The sequence below is a fragment of the Myiozetetes cayanensis genome, unplaced genomic scaffold (genome assembly GCF_022539395.1).
Source record: "Myiozetetes cayanensis isolate MyiCay16 unplaced genomic scaffold, myiCay2020 scf14, whole genome shotgun sequence".
Taxonomy (NCBI): domain Eukaryota; kingdom Metazoa; phylum Chordata; class Aves; order Passeriformes; family Tyrannidae; genus Myiozetetes; species Myiozetetes cayanensis.
The window spans coordinates 5,267,706-5,295,091 of record NW_026087048.1 but is presented as its reverse complement, the minus strand read 5'-3'; the positions used below and the strand labels follow the sequence as shown (position 1 = coordinate 5,295,091).

The window sequence follows — 27,386 nt, the reverse complement described above, 5'->3', positions numbered from 1 at the left end:
GGGGCAGTCCAGGCCAGGGTGTCCCTGCCCCAGAGCAGGAATGGGCAGGCCAGGGCAATGATCCAGCCGTGGAGGACATTTGCCTTCTATGGGCATCTCCTTGCTGCACTGCTGGCACGAAGGAGAGGCCCTCAGCCTCCCCAGAAGCTGGGAGGGGGAACAAAAACACCCAAAAAAAGCTCAGGGCTGCCCTCTCAGAGGCCTCCAGCAAAGCTCAACAACCCCCTCCAACACATGCCAGCAAGGACTTGCCCTTCTCTGAGAGGGAGGGGAAAGAGGCCAGCTGATGGTCCAAAGCAGCAGCCCAAACCAGCCCCCATCCTTCCACAGTGGGAAATGGAAGTGGGGAGGGGACAGGCTGTGGGTGACACCAAGCATGAAGCATCCCACCCCAACCCCACAAGAAAACACATGAGACCAGAGAAAGAGTCACAGCAGCCTCTGGGTACATATTTTTTTTTCTTTTTTTTTTTTTTTTGGTTGCATTTCATATATTATCCAGTTTCACATTCTCATAGGATCAGCAAGTATAGAGCAACTTATTCTCAAATCTTTTAATACAAGCGAGACAGCCATGGTCAGATAATACTTAAAGCACTTCAATACCGAGCAATAAGATGCTAAAACAAAAATTGCACAATTTCTTGTTTACTATGCCTGACTGAATCATTGGTACAGAAGACAACCCTTCTCTTTCAAGCTTTTAACTAAACATTAACTTATCTTACAGGATTACAATTTATCTTTAATAATAATAATTAATTGCACACAAACACACAAGTAATTCTTTATGATGCATAAATATTTCCTTATTACACATGGTACAAAAATACTCGTACTTTTTTTTTTTTTTTTTTTTTGTTCAGTATTCCCAGAAGGATGGCTGATTATTTGGCAGGAGTGGATGGTCTCCAATCAGAAGGATGTGGAAAACAAAAAAGATGTTAGATATTTTACAGCCGTTCTATAGATAGAAGTCTGAAGAAGGAAAAAAATTAAAATAATAACCCTGACTTTAAAACAGGAGCAGAATGGATGAGAACAGAAACCCAGTGCATCGTACTTGGAGGGGGCGGGGGGAAGGCAAGAAAAAAAAAAAAAAAAAAGGCGTTTTTCAAATTTTTCTGGTCGTCCTGGGGAGGGGAGGGTAGAGGCAGGAGAAGGGGTGAGACAAGGACAGTTAGTATTTCTCAAAGCCAAGTCTTCACCGAAGCAAGAGGAAAACCTTGATGGATCAATCCGTTGGGCCAAGACCTGTTGCTAACGGTTACACAAACGCTAGAACAAACAAACTTACACTCACACAGACACAAGTTAAGTGTTTTAATTCATGCCAGAAAACATGCAAAACCCATTTTGCCTTTCGATTCCTTCAGCCGAGCCGCCCCCCAGGGCAGGGCGAGCCCGGGGAAGCCCAGGACCGAGAGCCCCCGGGCTGGGTTTCGGTGCAGCCGGCCGGCGAAGCTCAGTCAGGGAGGATGTCCTGGGGATGGATGGAGGGAAGGATGGAGGGAGAAAGGGATGGAGGCGGCGCACAGCCCCACGGCTGGGGCCGCGGCGGCTTCACAGTCCGGGGAAAGGGGTGCCCCACAGTCCAGAGGGAGCGCGGCGGGGCCGGGCGTCTTGTCCGCTGGCCGCAAACGAGACCGAGAGGAGTCGGAGCGATCGTCCCTGGCACATCCCTCCGCGGAGAGGCAGGGGGGAGGAACACGAGCCGAGGAGAGACACTGCGGGAGAGGAGCGGCCGTGAGCGAGGGGGGCTGGCTGGATCCGCCCCCTGAGCGGCATCACAGCCCTCTCCCTACCCCGGAGCTCACTGGGTCCCCCTGCTCCCACAACCCATCCCTGAAACACAACCGCATCCTTGGTGGATGTGGGGTACTGAGCTCGAGCTCCCATCCCTCCTCCCGCACAACAGCGAGACAAGGACCTGGCTCCAGGAGTAATTAATTACTTACTAACGAACTAACAAAACTGACGAGACTTCCATCCTTGCTGGGTAGCTTCAGAGGGAGGATACCAGCGCATCTGGAAAAGAAAGCCACGGCAGAGGTCCATGATCCAGGATTATCTCAACCAGAGCACAAACCTTCAGCTCCTTCAAGCCATGTGGAAAGTCTGTGAACCAAAGATGTCTCCAGTACAGGAAAGGAGGCTCCAGGTTGAGGCCCAAATACTATTTGAGTAGCATCTCACCCTGGGGCTGCACCATGCTAGCACAGCCCAGTGTGCCATCCCCGTCATAGCCAGTTCTGGTGGCACTGGGACCTGGCCAGGTCCTCCCTGAAAGAGCATGGCAGGATCCCACATGTCCAAGAAGGAAGCTAGCAGTCCATCTCAGGGCTTGCCTCAACAATTTGAGCACTCTCTGTCTATTGGCATAACGAGAAGACAGCCCCAAAATCCACACCCACACCCGGCCTCCGCTCACTACAGCACACCACCCTTCATGCATGGGAAGCTCCTCACCACCAAGCTATCCATGAAGTTCACTATTACAGAAGCAGGCACAAGGAGGGACTCTTCACCCCCAGAAAACTCCTTCTCCCTCCCCCACTCCAAGTTTACTTCTTTCCCCCTGTTCAGCCTCGAGTGGGGCAGAGGGGGCTCACTTTGGGCACACAGCACCCCAAGGTGGTAGCAGCTCCACCCTCAGCCAGCCAAAGGAGGCATCTAAGACTACACATTTAAACCGGGCAACCTCTGCATGACATGGATAAGAAGTGGTTCATCCACCACAGTGAGACTCACAGAGTCACTACTCAGCCTCCACAACAAGCTCCAGGCAAACCACATCATGGGAAGAACCTGGTAGAGCTCAAAATCAGCAAGACTTGGAGGCTTCTTGCAAAGGAAGGAGCTGGATGGGGCCTCAACAAGCAGACAAGGGACAGTAACTGAACAGACACTTTCCAGCCCATCAAGAGACACAGAAAAAGCGGCAACATCCAGCAGCATGAGACATCCATGCTCCCGCTGGTTGTCAGGCTGGGCTGTGTTACCAGGTCCATGCCTGGGAGCAGCAGGAAATGAGCCCATGCCACCTGACTGAGCACAGATCCAGCAGCGGGAGCAGTGAGTGGAGCTCCATCCTGCTGCTGATTGCAAAGGGAGCTGGAGTACAGCAGCAATCCCACGCTCCTCCCTTCAATCAGCTAGCAGGGGAGCACAGCTTGGTACATTCAGGGCTCTGGGAACCAGCAGAACAATGGACTTGGCTCTAAGATGGGGAGAAAAGTGGCAGAAACCCCCCTTTAAGGTCCCTTCCAACCCAACCCATTCTATGGTTCCATAATCTGCTGGATTCTTGCCAGACACCTTCACAAGGCAAGTGGGTGCCACACTAAATCAGCTCCTAGCTGGCCCCATACCTCCTTCATAACACAGCAGCCAAGTGCATATCAGTCAGTCCAGCCTTGAGGACATGAACATTACCAAAGCCTTCCTCCCCAGTGAAGGGCTCCCATCCAGTGTCAGGACCAAAGTGCTGTCTTGGTGACATACCCAGCCTGTTTTCACTTATCCATTAGCCTGTGAGAGGGACCCTTGCTGCCCAGTCAGGGCCACCATGCTACACTAGACAGTGCTGTCCCCTTGCACTGACACCACGAGGTAGGCTCAGAGTGGGCAGCAGCACCACAAACAATTTACAGGGCCACCACAACAGCTGCCAGAGCAAGGACAGGGGTTACTTGCTCCCCCCAAGCCCTGTCACCAGGAGGTGCTTGGTCAGCAGAGCCACATCTCCTCGGCAGCCAGCAGCCGTCATCCCTGGCTAGTGTCTCCCACTCCAGCACTCCTCCCCTCAACAGCTGGAAGCAGTTTCCTTCTGCCCAGCAGCAACAGGAAACTCCCCCTTCGTTCACAAGGCTGCAAGTGCTTAACCCCAAGAGCCGCCTCCGTCCCACGCTGGGCTCGGCTGAGCAGCAGGGCCATTTGTGAGCCAGCACAGCCCACTCCACTCCCTCAGCCTGGTGGCCCTACAGCCTCTCCTCAGGCATCTTAAACTACTTTCTGCCCCATGTGCAGAGCCTCAGCACCTTCAGTTTCAATAGAAATCCTGCTTTTCTCTTAGAACACGCACTGTTCACAGCTCTGGCACTGCTGAAGGACACCTCTCCTCACATTCCTCCTGTAGGTCCTCCAGTGCTCACACGGCAAACCCACACAGCCTGACCCACCACAGCCCCACAGACCAGCAGCCCAGCCCTGTATCTAGAGGGGCTCAGTCCAGAGCCCGGCAGGAGCTCCTGCAGACGTGACAATCCTGGGTATAGTCCAAGGCTCTGACATGCTGTCAGGGCAAGGGAATGACCTGCCAGGTCTTTCAGCCCACAGAAAGATTAAGGGCTTGATGGGATGAGGCAGGAACTCACTAGGAGAGATGTTTCTGAAGGCAGCAGAAAGCACTGGAAGCAGCAGATCAGAGGCAGTAGCCAGCCAAGAGGACATGCTCTTTAGGCACCTGCCAAGGCAGTTTTCTCTTCACACCGCTCAAAATACTACACTTGTCAAGGAGGAAGCTGAGAAAGAATAGAGATGTCCAGCACTGGGTGAGGAAAGCAGAGCAAGGGAGGTTTTTACTGGAAGTAAAAACAGTTGTTTCTGGAGAGGCATTAGCTCACAGTTAGAAAGGAGGCTGGTCACACCACTGAAACATCTGCTCGCCCACCTGTAGGGACGAGGTAGAAACCGCCAGCTGACTGCAGCAGCCTCATGCTGCCACCTTCATCATCTGTCCCAGAAAAGAGCTGGAGAGTAGAAATATGTGTCTCTACCTGCCTCCTTCCAGAGGCCACCCCTCACTTGCTGCAGCACAACATCAGCAACTGCCTAAAAGTCACAAGGAAATGATAAATGGGGCAGAGAAACACCACATCAGCACTTCACTCTCCTTGCCAAGACCTCCTTTGTCTCTCCCAATTATCCTTAGAATTTAAATATCCAATTGCCCACCGTTCTCATGGAGAGCAATTCTTCCAGAAGGAAAAAGAGAGGGAAAGGAGTGAATATACAGGTCCATCTATCCTCAGGCCACCTTCGACTTGGAGGACTTGCCTTTCCTCCTTATTTACCTCTAGGTCTGCAGGCAGCCCCAGCAGCTCTTGGAGGTCTGAGCTATTCCTGCAGCTGGAATGGTCCCACAGACCAGAAAGGCTCCTGGTACAGGCAAGAACAAAATACTCCATTGTGCTACTGGGAGCTGGTAGGATCCAACCAACCCATCCAAGAGCTGCATCCTGTTGCCAGCTGCTGATGTGCAGAGCAGCATCTTCACTCGTGCTGCTGAGATACTCAGCCTCACAGTCACTGCTCCCCCGGCTGAAGGTCACCGGGAGAGAGCCTTGGACAGCCCATGCTGATGGCTAGCAAGAGCTGCTCTGCTCCAGCTGGAAACACAGCCAGGGGGAACATGACCCAGGCAGGCCAGGACAGTGGCACAGCTGCACCCACAAGGCACCTCCTCATCCATTAGTGTACACTGGACACGCAGTTTCTGCCTCAGAAGCAGGCACTGTACCCCGGCCACCTGCTTCCAGGGGGATGGGAACAAGCATCCAAATACTGGCATGATGTGTGAGACCTGAGTAGCTTCAGCCCACCACGTAAGCAGGATGCAGTTGAATCAAGCACATGTGTCTCCCCAGGCAGCTCTAGCGAGAGAGCTGGAGTATCAGCACATCGTCCACACCAGGTTGAGGAACACACAGGAGAAGACAGGCACTGATCCATCCTCTTGCTTAGGAGTGTTTAGACAGGCATCCGTCCATCAATCCAACGCCTTGTATCCTTACAGCTCATGGACACACACTCCCCTCACAGACTGGATCAAACAAGCATTTCCCTTCTTCCTAGAGTGGAAGCAAGTTGTGCTGCTTTCCTTTGGATTAAGCCAGCCAGGGAGAGTCACTGCTGGCCACAGGTCTCTTCTGATGGCATCTCAGTCCAGTTCACCCTCCATTTCGTGAGGATGGCTGCTCAGCAGGTACCTGGTAGAGCTCAGAACATCTTCTGCCTGCTTTTCCCTGGCTAGGAGGGAACTGCCTAGGGCTTAGGGCTGCTTGGTCAGCTATGCCACCACTAAGTCATCTGACTTTAGGAAGCCGCTACAACCATGAAGGTTTTGAGGCTTCACACCTCTGGGAAGCATGGAGCTTGCCCAGAAAAAATAAATCCTGCTAAGTCCCTACACAACCACCCAAATAAAGAGGCAACAAGTTATTAAGGACAGAAAATCCATCACTGTCTCCATCCATCCCAGGCAGCATCTGTCAGAGCTTAGCTGCAGAGAAAGGGGGTTTGGGGTACCAATCTCTTGCACCATCACTCCCCACAATCCAGGACTGCTCCTTCCAACCACCACTCACTTGGACAAGTTCCAGCATCAGAGATGCACCTCTGCTATCTCCTCAAAGTCTCCAGACAAAGCAGCAGAAACGTGAATGCCCTGAGGGTACCCTGGGCAGCCCATCCCCTAAAAGGATTGGCATCTTGAAGCTTTCAAGCCATGACCTGGCGCCCTGCCTTGCAAGGGCCTGCCTGGGCTCTGGGTATCCAACACATCAGCACCATGTGGCCACCACCAGCAGATTTGCTCATGCTCTTACGAGTCCTGCGCCCAGCCCATGCTTCCCAGGGCAGGCCATGCCCAGAGCAGAGTCCTGAAGCCACAGCCGGACACATCTCTTTGCAGAAGAGCTCCAGGAACATGGTGGCTTCTTTCCCCAAAATCACTTCCCCAGAGAGGAAAAAAGTCTGCTCAGAACCACTGTAAGGAGAACCGAGCCAGGACTCGACTCCTTCAGCTGAACATCAACCATCTCCCTGCCAGCCAGTTCAGCTTCCCTCTTCCCAAGTTCCCAGTCTCCTAAGCCACTCTCCTCTCTCCCAGGCTGCTGATTCCCTCCATTACAGCTCACATGACCTGTGTCCTGCCTGTGATTTCAGGTTGCAAGAGAGAAGCCAAGCTCCAGGTAGGAACTGGCTTCGTTTCCAGTAACTGGAGAGGAAAGATGTGAGATTAGACCCATGATAAGGGCAGGGTCTGTCCCGGTATGCGATTCTGGAACAAAGTGACCGGCAAGTGCTGTTGTCTAAGGTGCCCACTAAAATTTAGTGGTGTGCTATCACTATCACGTCACTCACCTCCCCCACCGTGTGCCAGGAGTGAGGTCAAGGTGTATTTCTGGTTGCCCTCAAAGGGTCAAGGTTGGGGAGAAACCAGGTTTCTTTCACGCCAAGTGGCAGGGTGGTCTCTGCCCCGGCTCAACCGGGCTGCTCCCCTCTGACCGGCAGGGCCTGGCTGAGCCTGGCTCAGCTGGGAGGAGCTGATGTAAGATGGTGCCATGCTGTGTGCGCCATGTCATGTGCTGCCAAGTTGGAGATGTGGGTTAGAAAGAAGGCCTGGTATCTCATTCCCCAGGCTCTGGTGGGTGGGTAGCGTGAGGCCCATGCACTGGGTTGCCAAGGAGATATGGGCTACAGAGATGGGCAGAAGCTTGCAAATCCCATGGTGCACCTTGGAGGAGAGATGGTTACCTTACCAGTCTTTCCAGATGTGGCTGCCATCATGCTTAACACTTCTAGGAATGGAGCTGTGGTACAGCCACTCCACTAGCTGCAATAAGGCATCACTAGGGCGTCCCATGTCCAGGGACAGCTCTGAGCTTCGGGGCTAGCCTGCGCTGGCATCATGGCTGGAGTTCACTAGGGACATCAAAGGAGGGATTTGAGAGAAGGTGGGAGGGAGGGAAGGCAGATGGGACAATCTTAAAGTCAGCAGAGTCCCCAGCAGGGCAGGGTCAGGCTGCAGTCACAGCTACAGCTGCCTGGTGCCCGCCAGGATCCTCACCATGGCATGGCAGTGCCAGGAGCAGCAGCTATCAGTCTCGTCTGGGAGTGGTTTACCAAGGGTTTCCAAGGCCAGGCCAGCCTCACACCACCTCCTACCCCTCATCTCTCCTTCCAGACCTCTGGCCAGCCTTCAGGAGGCCAAGGGCAGCCACTTCCTCTCCCCCTCACTAAACTTGGTGCTGCAAGAGGACGAGCCCTTCAGGTTTAAATCTCTTGCAGCAAGATCTCTGTTTAGCCTCCAACTGCTTTCCTGCCTTAGGGCTGATTGCTGTGGAACTGCTACAGCTCCACCATCCCCATGAACGTCCTTCAGCCAACACCAGGCTCGGAAGGAAGAACTGTGCCTGTCCTGGGGAACAACCTGTGAACCCACCACATGCACAAGCCAACTCCTACAGTGAGGGCAGAGACTCAGCACACTGGGACTAAGGGCAAATGTTTTAGCCCAGTCTGTGAACAAAAGTCACCTCCCTAACTTACTGCACTCTAGTTCAGCTCTGCAAGAGAGAGGGCTCCAGCCTGGAGACTGGGCAGCCCACAGCTGCCAGCCCAAGTAATGTTTAACCACGTAAAACTTTATTGGTAACATATACTGTGCCAGAATGTGCCCCTGCGAGGTCACTGCTGGCTCAGCACAGTGAGGAGCAGTTGTGGCTGGCAGCATCAGGGGAAGAGAGCTGGGTCTAGCCACGGCCTGGAGGGGCTCCACTGGCTCCCTAAGGGAGCCATCACCACCCATGGACCCCCTTTGGCAGGGAGACCTCTACCTACACAGGGTCTCACTTCTTGGAGTCTCAGGGTCTTACAGTCAGGCCAGATGATCTCTTTCAAAACTAGTAACTTGCCAACTGGAGGGAAGACACTTAGACCCCAGAGGATAAAGATCTGGCTGAAGGCCTCCTTGATAATTTTGCTCTTTCTTTCTCCCCCACCATGCACCATTAATTTTGGTGTCCAACCCTCACGCTCAGGGTCCCCATACAGTCACCAATGACCATCTTTGAAGGAACAGCAGTAAATGTTTCACCTCCCTCAACCAGGCTGGAGGGATGGTTTGTTTTTTATTGGTCCTCCCTTCCAGGCACAATTCAACTTTGGCTCCACCACCCTAAACACAAGGGGCAAGAAGACACCTGCTCTCCTGGGCCAGTGAGGAGCACAACACACCCTTCTAGTTGTGGGCACTACCAATAACTTTTGGAAAACACCAGCAAGCATAGGCCTTCCAGGGAAGGACTAGCCCGGCTCTGGAGGTCCTTGGAAAAACATCCCAGTCCCTGGTCCAGCCCTAAGCCCCACATAATTCTTGCCTACACCACAGGAACTTCAGCACAACACCAGCTCACCTGTAGAAGGGCAGAAGCAGGAGAGTTCTGCAGGTGTGAGAGGGGCAGGACAGAGGCCAGGAGTTTGCATCTCCTCCATGTGGCATTTGGAAAGCAAGCTTGGGTTGAAGCTGGGCAGTTACCATCACAAAGCTTGCTGGAAGCACAAGGATACCAAAGGGCCAACAGAGGTAACTGCCAGCCAGGAGGACAACGTGAGTGGACACAGCTCCTCTTCCTCTCCATTTAAGCAGGGAAGAGCAGAGGCACATGTCCTGCTTGGCAGGGCAGAGCTCAGAGATTAAGCCCTGATGGTCAATCCCACTGCTCCAGTCCCCCACAGCACCACTACGGGAGCAGAGACAGAAGCAGGCAGAGCACAACTGGCTGGGAACACTGAGCAGGGCAGGGACAGGGGCTCCAGCTTCTCCTGACAAGTGCTTCAAGTCAAGCACCTAAACCTGGAATTGGGACACTATTTCTGTTTTGGCTTTCCCTTTGCATTCTCTGGTTTCAGGGACTTTGTGTTGGTCTCTGTACTTTAAGGCATCCCAGTTTCAGATCAGTGCAGGCATCCCTACATCCCCAGCTGTCAGCAAGTAAACCCTGGGACACCCAGGCAGCTGGTTGTACCACCACCAGCACTTCCAGAGGCTCATGCACAGAATGACCCTCCTCTCTACCCAGGGTGGCTAACAGGCTGTCCCATCAGAATTCCTCACTGTGGCAAGGCTCTGGTCACTCATCTCCTGCAGGACACCCTCCTCCAGCTTTGAAAGTGTTTGAGTCACTTGGGTCACAGTTGAGCCCCTCAGCTTTAGCACCAAGCTGAGCCTGTTGCCATTGCTGTGACTTCAGGGAGGACCTTTCATAGCTATTTTACTTGCTGACAGGTAGCATTTCCTCCCAGCAGTCCCTCAACATGGTTCTTTGGCCACGGGGACCAACAGAGCCAGCCAGACATCAAGTCCTGGCTTCCTCCCACCTGCCTGACCCTCACAGGGAAGCAGGCTGGACCTGTATGGTCAGGAATCATGGCCCAGCTCTGCCTGCTCTCGGCCACACAGACCCCTCCCCTGAAGCTGGCTTGGGGATGGGCCCCCCACGCCCACAGTCAGGAGCAGGCTCTGTCCAGGAGCCAAAGGTGCAGAGGCCAGGGTTGAACTGGCAAGCAGAGACCGCAGGAATGTGCACCAGGGCAGGGAGAGAGGAGGGCCTGGATCCTGGCACGGGAGGTGGGGAGCAACTCACCTGAGCGTGAAGAGCAGCGGCCGCAGCAGCGGCCGCTGGGTATGTGAAGGCGGCGTGGGGGATGGCAGGGGTGAGCTCCGTGGTGTACAGGGGGTAGGGAGCCCACGCCTCGGGGGACGCTGGGATCAGAGCCGCTCCAGTCAGGTCATCTGTGCAGGAGACAAGTAGACAGACCTCAGTACCTGACCCCAAAGGCTCTGGGGACAGGCTCTGGATTTCCAACCCCAGGTAAAGCTTTGTGCTGCCATCCCAATAAGCTACAAAATCTGTGTGCACAGCTGCTCCTCTGACCTCCCAGCTTTGCCAAAAGAGGTCATGAACAGGCTCCACAGAGGCTCTGGACAGGCTGGTTCACATATGCGGCACAGGGCTGGTGCCACAGGACAGAAGATGGGGACTCTCAGATAGGACATCACTTGTCATCCAATGATCCTCAGTGGGGCTGCTCACCCCACTATGCCACACTAAGGGTGATGGCACAGCACTCATCCTTTATGCTTCACACCCAGGGATGTTTCACAACTAGGGATGGTTTAAAGGATTTATGGTATTACTTGAACTACCAAAACCAACTCTGCTCTCTCAACAGTCCTAATATTGGCCTCAGCAGATGTCTGTTATTCCCCTGCAACTCTAACCTCTCTGCACCAGGCAGGTTTCAGTCAAAGTGGATGTGGATCTGGGTTCCTTTCACCCTGACAGCACTCCCAGGGTTGGGCATCTCCCAGGCAGGACCAGCGATGATCTCCCAGCATACTCACAGGGGTCCCGTGCAATGAAGTGTGCACCCAAGGCAGGGTGGATATTGGTGGGGTTCGGTGTGGCCATCAGCTTGCTCTTGGCCATCTTTGTGTTGGCTTTAGCAAACTCTAACCGCAAAGTCTGGGGGTTCTCAGGGTCGAAGCGGATGCCCTGTCACAGGAGAAAGCACAGGAGTCCCTCAGAGGTGAAGCTTCCAATTCAAGCACAGACTTTCCCCCTGAACCAGGGAACTAAGGCCACCATGCTGCAGTCACATGCCCAGATTTTCATCATTTCACTGCAACACTCAAGCTCCCATGTGTTTTTATTTTTATGTTTAGCTGGCCCAGGCAGGACCACTGCTTCCAACATGAGAGACATAGTTCTGCTCCTGAGGTGCAGTTCACTCACTAACCACTGTGGCTGCCCACATTGGCCAGGAAAGATCTGTCTGCTGGTGCTGAGATAACCCTGTCTGTACTCGAGTTGGTATAACCCCCATCTATGTGGGAGTTCCCCTCTATGGTGCCACTACATCTTCTGCCAGCCTGAGCACAGGCACTTACAGGTGTACCAAAGCCCAAGGCAAGGTTTATACCAGAGCAGAACCATGTCCTGCTGACTAGATCCCACCAAATCCTGCAGGCCCAAATGGGACAGGGATCATTTTGGGTCCCATGTTGACCATCCTCAAGACTTTCTTAAGCAACAGCAGTTCCCCACACCCTCAGAGGCCCCAGAGCTGTCTTCCAGTGGTCAGAAATGACATGGACACAGCTTGCATCCATTTGCTTAGGCTGATGTCAGCCTTAAGCAGCTCTACAGCTTCCCTGGTGGGATGCTGCAGGACTGTTTTGCTTCCATACTCAAAGGCACAGCTGGGAGACCCTCCTGTCCTACCCTATGGCCAAGCCAAACCCACATCTCCAGGTCTAGCTACAGCAGGGCATGTGGCCCCCGAGCCCCCACAGTCCCCCAGCACTTCAGGGACTCACATTCAAGGCGTTCTTTGCTGCTTCAGCACCAGCCCGGCTGTCAAAGGTCACAAAACCAACTGGCTAAAAGAAATAACAACAATTTCAGCTTTAAAACCTCTTGCAACTTCCCAGACTACCCTCCACCTGCCTCTGCCCCAGATAGCAAGCAGAAGAGACCATCCAAAGCTGCAGAGGGACTTCAGGCAGAGCTTCAAGGGTCTTGGTCATCAGCCTAAGATTCCTGCTTTGTGCCTTCTCCCAGCACACCAAAACACTTTGGCATCCCCAAATGTGGGGACACCACTCACTCCAACAGCCCCCAACTAGGGGGACTACTGCCTTGGTCAGAATGGGAGTAGGGAAGGCTGATGGCAGCACAGGGTTTGAGGCTGAAGCCTCAGGTCTGACCCAGGGCAGCAAGAGAAGACATGAAAACAAGTTTATGCTTGGGACCACCAGGACAGTGGGGGCAGCAGAACCCAGCTGTATATATGGTGCTGATCCCAGACAGTGCTTGAAAATGAAATGGGATCCCCCCTCCCCTCCCAGCACGTCTGGTTTTCTAGCAGAAGCCAAAAATACCCAGGCTGGAAGAAGGAGGTACCTGCTTTGAAGTCAGCTTGATCAGTGACCCTTCATAACCCTGCAGGAGGGAAGAAAGCAAGTCAGTGTCAGGCTCCTGAAGGAGCCAAGCTACAACTGAGACACGACGTGACAGCCCCAGGAGTTCCTGTAGCACCAAGGCCTCCATAAGGCAGCAGGAGCAGTGACAGTAACACTTCTTTCCCACCAAAGAAGACTGAGGGCAGAGCAGGTATCTTAGCTATTCCATCCTGGCCCTTTGGGAAGAAATCCCATTTTCTAGCACTCCTTCCAGCTATGAAGAAGAGCACTCTGCCCTGGCTAGTGCCTAGAGAGCACAGGCCACCCACCCTGTGCTAGAGGAGCACAGACAAGGGAACCCCACTACCCCCAGGGACAGCCCAGGTGGTGATTAGAGAGGGATAGAGAGTTTAAGGGACCCGGATACATCCCCAAGGGAGGGCTGGTCCAAGAAGATTTCATCAAGCTTAGAGACAGTACGATTCCAATATCAGGCTCCCAGGAAGGTTCTCCATCTGAGCACAAGCATGGGACACCATGTTGGCTTCGGGTTCCCCAAGCTTGCACAGGCACCACCCTCCCACATCATGCTCCTTTCTCCCTGACAGACCTTTGCTGCCAGGTCATCCACAAAACAGCATCTTTCACACCAAAAATCAGATTTGAAGACCTTCTTACCTTGAATGGTCGGAAGAGTAGGTAGAGCTCTCTGGGCTTGATATCCACAGGAAGGCCACTGACAAACAGTGTCCGTACCTAGGAGAGAGGCCAACGAGCTCTACTGAAAGGAGATGCTCAGTGCCAAGGTGGGAGCACAGAATACAGCTCAGAAGCCACATGCAGCAAGAGTAGGACACCTTGGACCAAAGGTCCACTAACCCTTCCCTGCATTAGAGGAACATTGTCCAGGATAAAATAGACCCAGCACTTCCATTTCTGCCACAAAGGATTGAGACCTTTACAAAAATTCAGTGCCTAGCAGAAAATCCTGGGTTGATCAGGACACGATCACCAGCCCACATCCTTGATGGCTAAACTGGAAAAGACCATACATTCCACGAGAACTAACAGTTTGACACATCCCAAAGGCCCAGAAGAAATCAGTACAAGACCCGGTTGTCTCTTCAGTTCTTTCTACAGATCATACACTAGATCTCCTCTCCTAAGCTTATCCTGGCACTTTACTCCAGTCACCAATTCAAAGACAGCCCTCAATTTTGAGAAACACTTCACTACTCCTCTCACATCTTTTGACACCTGCAACAGCCCTACAACATCACTGGAGGAAGATTTTTGGGTCCCATCCCAGCTCCTTCCCCAACATGTATCAGACCCTTCAGAAGTCTCTCCCAAAGCCACTCCCACAGTGTTTGTTTTGCTGTGCCTTGCCAACAGTAGCCCTGCTGCACCAAGGCCCCGAGGGCTGCTGCTCTTCCCAGGCTGTAGAAGTCATGGACCAAGTCCAAACACACTCATGTGTAAGCAAAAAACACAGTGCCAGAGGAGGATTTCAATAGATAATCCATTAAAATCATAGAGAATAGTTCACTTGAATAGCCAGGAAGAAGAGTGCTGAAGGCTCGTGGCCTGGGAGAACTCTGCTCAACATTGTGGCCACTTTTTCCATGCACACTGACTGGCAGACTGTTTCCATAGAAAGCATCATGATGAAGCTGCAGAGACTTCTCGTAATCCGCAAAGAGCTGGAAAGGGAAGTTATGCACAACCAGGGTCTTGAAGACACTCATCATCATTAACAAGGAGCAGGAGTCTGAAGCCAGAGCCCATCTCCTGGCCTGCTTCCAGTCTGGAGTGACCCCATTACATTTGCAGGGCAGAAGGACTCTGCTCCCACATTTTTGGTTTTGCTCAGCCATTTCCCCTTCTCTAGGAAAAGGGGTTGTATCCAAAACCTCTTTTGCCATCCAACTGAGCAGCACACACTTGCCCTGCTTCTGGGCTGGAGAAAGTGACCACATGAAAACATGTGAGCCTCTGCACTCTGTAATTCCTTGGGGGAAGCCAGATGACAGTTTCTCCATGCAGGGAAGTTTCTTCTATTTGCAGAAGAAAACTCATCTCCTTGACCTCCGGTGTCCAGGACAGTCCTGTTAAGGCGGAGGAATACCCCTCACATCAACTCAGGGGGCAGCTGAAGCTCCCCAGTGATTGTGAAAGGCTGGAGTGCTCAAAGTCTCTGTGCATGCTGAGACTGAGGGCTGCCACAACCCCCCACCAGTGTGGGGAGCCCTTCTCCAGCCCAGCACATCTCAAGACTGCAGAATGTAACCACTAAGCATCCTTCCCATCCTCTCCCCTGATCCCTCTCAATATGGATGGGCCTACCACACATCACTAGGCTCAGTCCAACAGACTCCCCACCCATGCAGCCTTTATTTGATGCCTCAGTGCATCACTCCAGAGGCACCCCATGCAAAGGCAAGAGGGGGCAATGTCACTGTTTCTGTTTCCAGGATGCCTTGAAGATTCCGGCACTTGTGCTCTGGCATGAGCCTCACAGAGCCCCTGCAGTGCATTCCCAGAAGACACACAGCCATCTCTTGCAGGGGAGGACTGCAGAGTGTGGTGGCACACATGTGCCTCAGCCATGTGAAAGCTCCATCTCTTTTCAATATTTCAGGATCTGAGTGTGCTCAGCCCCCAGAATGGATATTTCTTCCGAGCAGATAGAAATCTGCATCCCTGTTGGGTCTCTAAATGGCCCCGTGATACGTTGCTCACTAAGTCCTTGCGACAGGCATGACAGGATGGAAGTTGTGCAGTGGCTCAGGGAAGGGGAAGATGGCACTTGGAGCCCTTACAATGGCCTGAACAGAGCAAGGCAGGTGCCCAGGAAAGCTCTTTGTCAGGGGCAACAAGCTCCCAGTGCGAGACACGTAAGTTGTTGCCAAGGATGGGAGCAAGAAACCCTCCTTCGTAGGCCCAAAGATTCCCTTGGCCTCCAAGTCCTGTCACCATCCACGGCATTGGAAAGGGGGGTCCCACAGCCAAGCCACAGCACCCACCAAGTGTTGGCATCTCTCCAAAGCCTAGGAAATCCCAAATGTCACCAGCCAACCTCTTCAAAAAGGGTGTCCCCAAAACAAATTAGGGAAGAAGTCCCTGCTCAGAAGAGCTTGTTAGAAGCAACAAGACCAAGAGGTTGGTTTTTCAAGACCTCTGCAATTCAGCACATCCTAAAGTGATCAAGAGAAGGGTAAGGGGAAAGAAAGACCGAGTTATTCAGGGAAGGGAGGGTGAGGCTGATGAGAGACCTGAGCAATATATTAAATGAATAGAGTGAGGTAAGCCAGAGGTAGCTCACTTCCAACACCAGGCATAAAGCAAAGGAGATCTGGATTATCCCACAGAAGAAAAGCAGGAGGCAGCTCAGCAGTCTGAGCCTCTTGTGCATCAAGAGCAGCCCTGGTCCAGCCTCCTCCCCTGCTCTCAAAGAGAGCAAACTGTAAAGGAGGGCAACAGGATCTGAACAAGCATCTTCCAGTGGATTAACCAAACTGGAACTCTCCCGTCAGCCCAAGTCCTGCAGGCTTTGAGAGGCCAGTAGGAACACCCTGGACCGACAAATCCAGGCACCCAGGCCTCACGCTCAATATGCCATGACAGGGTGGCTTCTGCTAAAATATATTTGCCCTGCTTCAACTCCCTGCTGCTAAACACCAGATCCATGTAGATCGTCAATTCTCCCCACAGCTGGAATCTGCACAGCTGGAAAAGCCACAGGACAGGAAAAAAAACACCCACCAAAAATATCCATCCAGGGCTGGGTCAGGAGCTGCCTGAGCCAAACTGCACATCCAGACGTCCAGCAGGAGCAGATCCCCAGGAATACCATGTTCTAAGCTGCTCTTGGGCTCTGCTGTCAGCCACTCGAAATATCAGGTGAGAGCAACCCCATCCCACCCAGGGCTGACCTGAACTGGACACACAGGCACAGAGGGAAGCAGGGCAAGGAGTAGCTCTTGCCTAGGACAGCCCAGCAGAGTCATACTGCTGCAGGCCCTGCAGAAAACACTCTCCCTTCCCCATCCCTGCCCCTCTGGGGATGTCCCCAGTCCAAACACCTGGCAGAGATGAAGGAAAGCCATGGAAAACAGGATTCGTGCCAGGAGGGACAAGACCATCTAGGCCATCTCCTAAAGAGGGAGGATCCCAGCACAGCTTCCCACACAGGAGGAAGAAGGGACAAGGACAAACCCATTTAGCCCTCAGTTCTCAGTGTCAGTCCTTGCACTGCTGTGTCTCCCTGAAGAGACACACAGCTTGTACCAGCACAGCCAGGAGCTTCACACCAAGCCTTCAAAGGAGCCAGGCAGCAGCACCTGCCTCTTCCTGCCACAGCTCCAGTGCCACCAGAGGGTCAGCGTGGCTCTTACAGCATCCACAGCTCCTGGACATGGCTGCTTTTAAATAAGAGCTGTCGAAAGGGAGCCCTAAGCAGAGTCAGAGGCTGCCTGACCCAACAAGGGTCAAGTTATGTCAGAAGTGCCCAGTGTAAGGCCACAGGCACCCACCGCCCACAAGGTTGCTGCAGGTGGTGTTTTTTTGTTGCGAGATGCTCTGATTCCTCCCCTGGGAACCAGCAAGATTGACCCTCCCCTTCTGTGAGTTCGGCCCTTCAGCAGCATCACTCACAGCACAGCTGGGGCCACTCCAGCCCCTCAAAACTAGCCGGGTCTTGGATCCACACTCCAGCAGCACCTGGAGCACACAAGCCTTTCCCAGTAGTGATTTGAGACACCTGAGGACAGGTACAGCAGGAATGGGCCCTAGTGCCTCCTCCAACACTGTTCCACTGGACATCCCCCTCCCAAGGAAGCCACCCCAACCGCATGCCAGTTTTTCGTGGAGACAAGCTATCTCCCACTCGTTCTCACAAGGCCCATCGAACCTTCTTCCTACACCACCAGCCCAGTGCTGTCCTGCTGAGGACAGGGACAAGCTCCACAGCAGCATCCTAAATGCACTCCCCATTCCTGGCAGCCAGGACATGTCCCAGCTCAGGGACATAAGACTCCAGCTTTTCCCAAAGGATAGCATCGCAGCGGGTTGCCTCTAGGCACCTGGGGCCAATGGCAGAGCCGCAGGGGCACACGGAGCCCCGGTCCCTGCCACGGCGATGCAGCCAGGGCCACTTGACGCGAGGCTGCTGGAATGCAGCGAGGCTGCGGCTGCCCAGGGAGCCGGGACTTATAAGGCACGGGAGCGAAATCGGGGAGGCGAGCTTGCACAACAGGGCTGCCGGGAGGGGAACGCGGGAGAGTCCAGCGGCGGCGCTGTAAAATGGGATAGCACCCTCCTCTCAGTGCAGGTCCTGCTACTGCACGGGGAGACCCAGTACGGGGCGGTTTTGCTCCTCAGGGCATCTAAGTCCCGGGAATCACAGGGGAGGGGAAAACTGGGGAAGAGAGGTGATGATCTGTGCAAGGGATAGCTCGGCAGGACAGCTGGGCAGCCTCCACACCATGAGGCAAGACACCGATAGAAGGGGCTTGTAATAGGTTCCTTCCCCACTCTGTGCCTCAGTTTCCCCTCCCCTCATCAGCAGAGAGGTGGTAAAAGCTGGCTGCCTGCTGCCATTCCAGCCCTGGCAGAGCCCCGATGTCGTCAGGCAGGGCTGCCCTGAGCCCTAGTGCAGGATCAGGCCAGAAGCTGCTCCAGCCAGGAAGCCCCAAGCAGGCGCAGAGCTTCCCCTTGCCACCAGGAAGATGCTCACCTATCCCGAGATGGGAAAGAAGGCCTTGAACCTTCCCAGCACCTGAAGCAAGGTGGGGCTTCAGGTATTTCCCTCCTGCTCACCCAAAGGGAGGGAGGTTGACCACAAGCAAGCTCAAGCGCACAAGCACTTTGTCCCTAAGGCTGGGATGTTTCACACTGCTCATAGATGGATCAGCCCCTCCTCAGCATTGCCTGTCTCCCACATCAGGCAGGGGGATGTCAGCAGGGCTCAGCCACCCCTGCAGTCAGGGTAGGAAGGCGCTCAAGTGAGGGGGAAGCAGGGAGAGGCACCAGCCCCTGCCCCGGGGGAGCAGGAAGCACATGGGAGTCGATAAGGCACAACAGGACAGCACCCAAGAATAGCCCTTGGCCCTGGCAGAGGAAGCACTGCTGGCGTGGCTCTGCCATGGAGGCTTCCCCACGCTATCAAGTCCCATCCCCCATGTCTCTGCAGCATCTCATGGAAAGGATGGCACCCGGAAGCGTTCAGACCACAACAGGAGTTTAAAGCTGATGAAACAGTTGGAAAGGTCAACCCTGCAATGCCCAAGAGATTATTGTCCAATGGGGCAGCTCCCAGCTCAGGAAGATGCTGGATCAGCACCCTCAGGATGTCACTGTCACCTTCTACCTTGCCAAGAGGTCCACTAAGCCAGGAGACAGGCACAAGCACCACAGCCAACATGCTGAAGGACACTCACATCCACACTGGCACAACCAAGCCACCACACTAAGCAGTGGACTCCAGAGACCCACACTTGCCACCCTATGATGTCAGGGACTTGCAGACACCTGTCACCATCGGCTGGAGTCACAGACCCTACCAGTTGTGGACCAGTTCATCCTCCCCACACCCAAGCAACCCATTCTCCTGGCAGGAGGCACAAGAGTGAGAAAAGTATCTGCTCAGAGTAGAGGCTGGCAGGAGACATAAATCTGGATGCAGGACCCTCACATGGAACGTTCTCACCTCAGACCTTTAAGCAAATATATCTGTATCTGCTTTGCCCTGCCACACAGTGACTCCTGGGCACTTTTCAGTCTTGTACCTCCCAGGACACATCCAGAGGCAAATGAGTCTCTCCTCAAATCAACCCAATACAGGGCAGCACACCACTGGCCATGCCCCAGCCCCGGTCCGGTACCTCCATGGCCCAACAGCAAAACCCAAGTGATGGTGAGCTAAAAGCTCACAGCAGCTCTTGGCTGTGGACAGTGATTATTGGAGTGACACCTCCAAACACAGGGAGATCCTTAGGGACACCAGGAAGATGACAAACACCCACAGGACTAAGCCACCATTGCATCAGTCCAGCTCTTGCCAAGATAAGCCCACTGGGCAGCAGGGAGGGGCTGTGCCACCCAAATATGAACCAAAAACACCAACCCAAACCTGCAATGTGCCCTTCTGGGTGCTCTCTCACAATCCATAGCTCATTCTGCACTTCAGACCACTGCTACAAGTAACCCATGGCAGTTACACATTTAGGGACATAGTGGTCTCCTGCCCTTGGAAGCAGATGGGAAGGACATACATCCCCAGGCCAACAGCTTCTGACACACAGACATGTGCCAAGACTGACCCCATACCAATGCAAGAACCTCTCACCACCTCCTGTGACACAGGAGGGAAGGCACCATCCCAGACAGAAAGGTGCAATGTTTCCACAGTCTCTCCTGGGCTGTACAGCAGGGCTGGAGATTCTCCACATGTGTAAGACCACCTGACTGGGCCCTTGTGTTTCCAGTCACCCAACCACACCATGACTCTACAGGGCAGTGGCCAAAGCGTCCTTGCCAAACCTGCAGCACCAATTTCTGCCATGCCAAGGGCAGAGTCACCTATGCCACTGCTCTTTCCTCATCAGATGCACTGGGTTGGCTCAGGATCACACCTCTGTATGGGCCAGGTTCTGCAGCTCCGGCGTCCTATTGCCCTGTCCCTCCAAAGGTCCAGCTCCACAGTGCTGGGTACACAGGAGGAATTCAGTTTCCACCATCCCTTGTGGTGCAAGAAGGTGCTGAGCATTGTAGCGAGGTTTGACCACCTCACTTCTACACTCATGCCATAGTGAGACTTCAGCTTGAAGGCATGCAGAGCTCCAGGACAGGCATTGCTCATTGCTCCGTGATCCAAGCAACAAAGTCTCCATGACTTGGTATGGCCAAGACCAGCAAGTCCAAAGGATCTTTTTGGCTCTACAACCTTCCACACCAAGAAAGAGCAAGAAACAAATTCAAGAGCAAGAAACTCTTGAATTCCCACAGCACCAGATCCTCTAGCAGAGCCATGAGGAAGGATGGGAGTGCCTGATCTACTCTTAGCTACCTCCCAGACATCTCCAGGGGCATCCTTTCTATCTTGGTGAGGGGAAAGCAAGGGAGCCTTCAGGTTTGGCCCTTCTTAACTCCCACAGGCACCATCAAAAACCCTTTATTCTGAGGCCAAGTAGGGAAAGCTCTGCTCAGCAACTCCTTGGATTAGCCAAGGAGGAAGACTCATTTCTGAAGCCGCAATAAAGAAACTAAGTCTTAGAGGTTTGCTTGAGAGCCAATTTTAGGCAACAGCTGGGTCTCATTTACTACCCCAGTTACACAGCCAGGTGGCAGGAGGAAGGAGTTACCCCCTTCACAGGACTAATTGGGATGTTGATGTTCAGACTCATGTCTAAGAAACTTAGATTTGAAAGAGCAAGAAAGAAGGAAGCTCCTTCAGAGGGTATTGACAGGCACCAGAATATGAGGAGATAATGGGGAGATTCCCATATCCTTCCCCCCTGTCAGAGCAACTTAGTGATAGACCGAGAGGAGGTCTGGAAACACACCAGTTCCCAGAACCTCTGCTCACATGGTGACTCCAGGGTGTCTGCTCAGCCAACAATCTGTCACTGACAGAAAGCTGCATCTAACACTGAGGGGACTTCTAGGATGCATGAAAACAGCTCTGAGGCACCATCCTGCTTCAGCCAGACCAAGTGCAGAAGGGTTAGTGAGTGGTGACTGTAAGTACTACAGCCTCACATTCTTCATAGTGAAGAGCAGCGTCACAGAGGCATTTGAATCCAGAACTTACATTAACCTTGCTTGTTTCCAGCTGGAGAGCTGGAATCCACACACGCACGAGGTATCTAGGTCCACTCAAGCAGAGATTACAGAAGTCAAGAGATGCCTGGCACCAGTCCATGAAATGTTACAGACATCCAGCACGTAACCTGCTCACCAACAGCATTCCCAGGCGATTCTGGCAGCCCCAGGGTGCCAAGGAAAACCAGGGATGAAGGACTTGCTACAGAGGGCGTTGTCTAGGAGCCAAGAGCTTCTGCCTCCCCAACAGGGCAGTTTCTGACTCTAACAGGGAACACTGCAGCCTTGCAGGGACCAACAGGAAAGGTCATAGAATGGTTAGGGTTGAAAGAGGCCTTTTGTTCCAACCCCCAGCCATGGGCAGAGACACCTTCCACTAGACCAGGTTGCTCCAAGCCCCGTCCAACCTGGCCTTGAACACGTCCAGGGATGGGGCAGCCACAGCTTCTCTGGGCAACCTGTGCCAGGGCCTCACCCCCTCACAATGAAGGATTTCTTCCTAAGATGATCCTCTCCAAGCAGAATTTAGCCAGGTAACTTCTCCTGGTCCTCACCTGGTCTCTGCTCACCCAGCATAACCTCACATTTGATGCTTTCCACCTTCAGCAGTCCAGGATGCCCAAGCTCTACATCAACAGCCACCACTCATGGAGCAGCAATCAGGCCTTTGAGACCAGCCAAGAGGGATAATCACAGACTTGAGCTGCCTGGTTTGGGCATCTGGACAGCCATCTCCAGATTTCTCACACTCCCTCTGGACCTACAGCCTCCCAGGTACCTCCTAGGAGAGCAAGGATGAACTTCCAGAGTAGAACCAACACTTCTGCATCAGGCAACCAAGGGAGCAGGGTGAACACACAGGGTCCTTATTGCAATATGGCCACAGACACAACACACAGCATTCACAGGAAGCAAGAAAGCTCCTCCAGCTGCCAGAAAAAGCTCTGCCTGTCACCAGGGTGGGAGTGCAGCACCCAGGCAGCTGCCCATCTCACAGCACCCCTCAGGAGCACTGGGACAGACGCTGTCACACAGATTGGTGGCTGCCTGGAAAATTAAACAGAAGATAGCAGTAAGTGGGGAGGGACCACGTTTGGGGAGGTGTCTGGTGAAGAACAGCAGGGACTGACATTAGGCCCTGTTTGTTTAACATTCCCATTAATGACCTCGAGAGGAGAGAGAGGCATTCCTGTCCTCCGCATGTCACCGGCCAGGAAGCGGCTGTGAGATCCAGGGGCTCGCAGATAAGATAAAGGGAAAGGCTGAATTTGGGAGTTTCGCCCCACCATATCTGGGGCACACGGAGCCCTTCTGCCAAGGCTCCGGGAGGCAGCAAAGGAGGCGCACGGTGGGGGGGGATGGAGGAGTGTCCACAGCACCAGGATCTGGCAGCATTATCCATGCAGTGTGGGAAAATATTCCAGTACACCCTCCTGCGTATGGTGGGACTGAAGGATTCCACTTTACACTAAGCATATTTATCACTCTGTATCAATGGTCACTCCTTGTGCCTCCATTAGCTTCTGCAGTGAGGAACAGCTCCTGGTCAGCCACAAGGAGCTACCAGAAAAACAAGGCTCAGAGTAGCCACCATGAAGCCCAAGCCGTGCTCGTCACCTACAGCATTATTTATGGTGGATCCTGGCAGAGAGAGCTTTACAACAGCAATCCCATCAGGGATTGGGACATATCCCCTCCCCAGTCCCAGCCTACCACCTCCCAGGCACCCTCAGCCACCTCCAGGGTGGTGGGTCCTTTGCTACAGTTGGGGGTGCAGGGTAACAGACACACCCAGTGAGGCCACAGACCATCCAGCAGAGCAGACTGGACTGTCCCCCTCCCCACAAAGATGCAGAGGCGGCACAATAGAGAGCAGGAGCCGCTTCTGTTCAAACCCTGCCATTCCCCAGGGATGCCATCTTTAACTCGGTTTTCCAGTCACCAAGCACCATTCCCAGGAGGACCAGCCTCTCCAAAGAGCAAGGATTTCCAGGCTCCCAAAATGCTGCAGCACCTGCTTTGCCAAACCACTGCCCAGCAGCGAGGAGGACCAGCTCTGCCCCAACACCACAAACTCACCCTACCACCACCCGGCACCGGCCCAGCTGGAGCAACGTCATGGGATGGGATGCGCCAAGCGGCATCAACCTCAGGGAGCTTTGCAGGCCAGTGAATAACTGGATCAAGGAGCCGCATTGAGTCTTCTGCGCACGCGTTCACAGCCTGTGAAACCCCCTGTTTCTGAGCCTCCCCACACCGGGAGTGGCATAGGGCCCCAGGTGCTCTGGCTCTCAACACACCCACACCAGTGCCACTCAGTGAGGCTGGGACATCCCACCAGCAGCATCACATCCACTTCCCATCGCATCATCACATCACCTAAGCCTTGCTCCACACTGGGGAAAGAATCGTTACGACCACCACCTGCCAATCCATTCCACTCCATTACCCAGGTCCACCTCGCAGGGACTGAAGCACAGGGGACACGATGGCCCCAAGTCAGCTGGCGCATAGGGCCAGTCCAGCCCCAGTGGGTGGTGGAGCAAGCCAGGCGCCATGTTGCGGCGGCGCGAGCGCACGGAGGAGAGTGAGGGGAGGGGACTGAGCACCTCCCTGGTCCTGAGGGCCAGGCACGGAGGACTGCAGCAAAACACTACTGATGCGAGGCGTTTTCCAGAGCCCTCTCCAAGATGGAGGGCAGCTAGTGACCCACTGCACCAACACCTGCTCAAGGGATGCAGTAATGACAGCAGCCAGTGGTCTGACAGCCAAAAAGCAAATGTGGAGGGCTGCAAGCTCAGCTCTGGCACATGGCTACAGACAACTGACCCCTGTTAGCCTTCCCAGCCCCGAGTCCAGCAGCATCTAGGTTCTGGCTTGCAAAGGCATCCAGGGAAAGGGGACCACTGGCAGGGCAGCTAGCAGGCCTCCAGCCCTAGCTAGGCTGCCAGTATATGGGTAAGGACTCCACCAGTATCATCCAACTGTGTCCCTTGCAGCCCACGCGGCAGAACGGTGCTAGATCTAGAAGTTGCAGGGACTTAGGGAGAGGGCACCATGCCCACAGGCACCGGCTGCTCTGGAGGGACTGGACACCTTCCAGCACCCTGTCCCACAGGGCTACAGGGACGGGGGCTGAGCAAGGAACTCGCCCCACCCGGGGCGTCCTCCTCGGGACGTCCCGGGGGCTCCAGCGCCGGCCCCCCGACACCTCCGTACTCCGGCTCCCACAGCTCGGCCTCGGCTCCCGAGCCCGGGGCTGCCCCGGCGTCCAGGCTCCGGACCTCCGACGGCCCGGGGGCCCAGCCCCGACGCCGCATCCTCTGTTCCACAACCACGGCGCTGCGCTCCTTCTCGGCTTCCCCGACGCCCCGGTACCGCTTCCCTGGTCCCCGACGCCGCTGCGCTCCATCCCCGATATCCCACTCCCTATTACCCAATGCCGCCGCGCTCCATCCCCCGTCCCCCAACACCCCGGCGCTCCACCCCCGCCGCCCCGTCCTGCTCCCGCCGGCGCTCCCTGTTTCCCGCCGCCGTCGCGCCCCAGCTCCGTTGACCCGCTCCGTTCCAGGTCCCCGGCCGCCCCGGTGCCCCAGTGCCGACGCCGCTCCCATTTTCCCAGCGCTCCATCCCCGACCCACCGCCCCGTCCCCACCTCCTCCTCGACGTTGCCGCCGCCGTTGGTGTGCTCGGTGTCCTTGTTGAGGTTGCTCATGGTGGGGGGACGGGGCGCGGGGTGGTGCCGGCTGCTCTGGAGCTCCGCAAGGCTGAGCCGGGGTGCCGGTGAGGTGTCGGTGCGCGGGAGCGGTGCGGGGCGGTGCGGGGCGGGGCGGCGCTGCCCTCCCAGTTCACATACGGCGTCCCGGGACGGCGCCGCTGTTAACGGCCGGGCCGGGCGGAGCGGAGCCGAGCGGAGGGCAATGAGCCGCAGCTGCGGGGCCGACACGCCCCAGCCCCCGCCGCCGCTCCCGGTGCCGCCGCCGCGCACCGAGCAGCGGGGCCGGGACCCGCCCGCCCGCCCCGCCCGGGGCCGCCCCCGGCCGCCGCCGCCGCCAATCCTGGCCCGGCCCGGCCCGGCCCCCCCGGGGCCGCGGGGAGGTTTTTTTTGTTGGGCTCGAGTTATTTTAATTATTTTTTTTCCCCTCGCCTTTCCACGAAAAACTATCTCAACTTTGATGAACTTTCTGGTTTCGACTTTCTTAAAGGGCCCGCCGGGCTCTGCGCCCGCGGCGGGGCAAGGCCGCTCCTCTCGGCCATCCGTGGGGTGGGGGGATGTGGTTGAGCCCCGCGGGGGTCCGAGAGCCCCGAGACGGCATCTTTGTGACACCCCGATGTGTGCCCCATGAACAGCAGCCCTAGGAGCTCAGGACGGGGGTCCTGTAACCCCAGGACTGCAGCCCTGAGCCCCCGGGTAGCAGCCACAAAGCCCCATGGGACACCAGCCCACTTCCTTCTGCCAGGGCACCCCACATCCATCCCCACAGACATCGGTGAGTGCCCGGAGCAGAGTCCTGTTCTCAGGCTTGGGAGGAGGAGCAGGATTCAGGCATAGAATCATAAAATCCCAGAATGGTTTGGGTTGGAAGGACCCTTAAAGATCACTCCATTCCAATCCCCAGCCACGGGCAGGGATGCCTTCCACTAGGCCAGGTTGCTCCATTCAACTTGGCCTTGAACATTTCCAGGAATGGGACAGCCTCAGCTTCTCTGGGAAACCTGTGCCAGGGCCTCACCATCCTTACTATCGATCTCTTTTCTGTTCTCCCTGCCCACACTGGTGCCCAACCAGCCTTATCCTAAAGGACAGCCTTTAGGGTTGTCATGTTGGGTAACATGAGCAGAAAATAGAATACATGACCCATTCCTGCACTCTGCATCCCACACCTTGGTTCCTGTGTGTAAAAGGTGTAAAACTCCAAGAGCTTGGGGTCAACCCACGAAGTGGCAGATGTTCAGATATCTGAACCCTGTTATCTTAAACAGCATTGCTTATACCCAGTCCTTGTTGCTTCCCCAGCACCGAGGACAGGTGAAAGTGAGGGGAAGCGTCAGCCCTGCCCCACCCCAGGGGTCCCACAGCCCCCTGGGCTGCAAAAACAATGAGTGCTCCCTGTCCTTTGCTGGCCCTGGCTGGAGACACCTGTGCTGTCCGTCCCGTCCCGTGTCCCCACCCCCCGGCAGTGAATGTCACTTCAAAATCAAACTGAATGTACACCTGGCTCTGAGTGATCATTTTCTTCCAGGGGTATCATTTTGCTCACGTACATGTTGTGAAGAGGTATGAGCCTGTCTGAGAGCAACCACAGCTGATTTCCCCACCACACCTGGGTCCACTACCTTGTTCAAGCCCCAGCCTCTGACTCCATTCACCACCTGCTTACAAAGAGGCTCCCTATGAAAAGGTAACCCTATAAACTCAGCTGTCCCTATGCACAAGCATTGTCCAGCACAACCCACAACCCAGTGCTCTGGGGCCAGTGCCAGAGAAACAATGCAAGGAACACCATCAACCAAGGTGGTGCCCACAGTCAAGTGCTTGTTGGGGGCAAGTGGTTCCATTGCAGAAGGTGTGTTGGAGGAGAGGAAACATCCTCCTGGGGGCATTGGCTTTATGTTTCTTTGCTTTCTAGGTTAAGGCTTTCAGCAGCAGCAGCTGTTTGTATGCAGCAGGGCAGGTTTGCATACGGAGTCCTCACACAGACAGCAGCAAAGCCACCGCTTCTTTTTCCAAGGCTTTGTAACAAGCTGCTATGCCAGAGGTCCCTGCCAGGACCTGCACAAGGGGAGAAACCCCCCACTTTTTAACTAAAAA

General features: G+C 54.7%; 1 protein-coding gene across 1 annotated transcript; it reads right to left on the bottom strand.

Annotated features, from left to right (window-relative positions):
- Positions 1 to 447: 447 nt before the first annotated feature.
- RBPMS2 (RNA binding protein, mRNA processing factor 2) lies at positions 448 to 25,500 on the bottom strand. Its single transcript, XM_050309767.1, has 8 exons — positions 25,230 to 25,500; positions 13,430 to 13,507; positions 12,753 to 12,791; positions 12,167 to 12,229; positions 11,192 to 11,342; positions 10,431 to 10,579; positions 1,959 to 2,028; positions 448 to 1,727 (listed from the first exon to the last, which is right to left on the bottom strand). Exons 1-7 carry the CDS (start codon positions 25,287 to 25,289, stop codon positions 1,966 to 1,968), a joined length of 603 nt encoding a protein of 200 aa, XP_050165724.1. The 5' UTR covers positions 25,290 to 25,500; the 3' UTR covers positions 448 to 1,727; positions 1,959 to 1,965.
- Between the last annotated feature and the right edge of the window lie 1,886 nt (positions 25,501 to 27,386).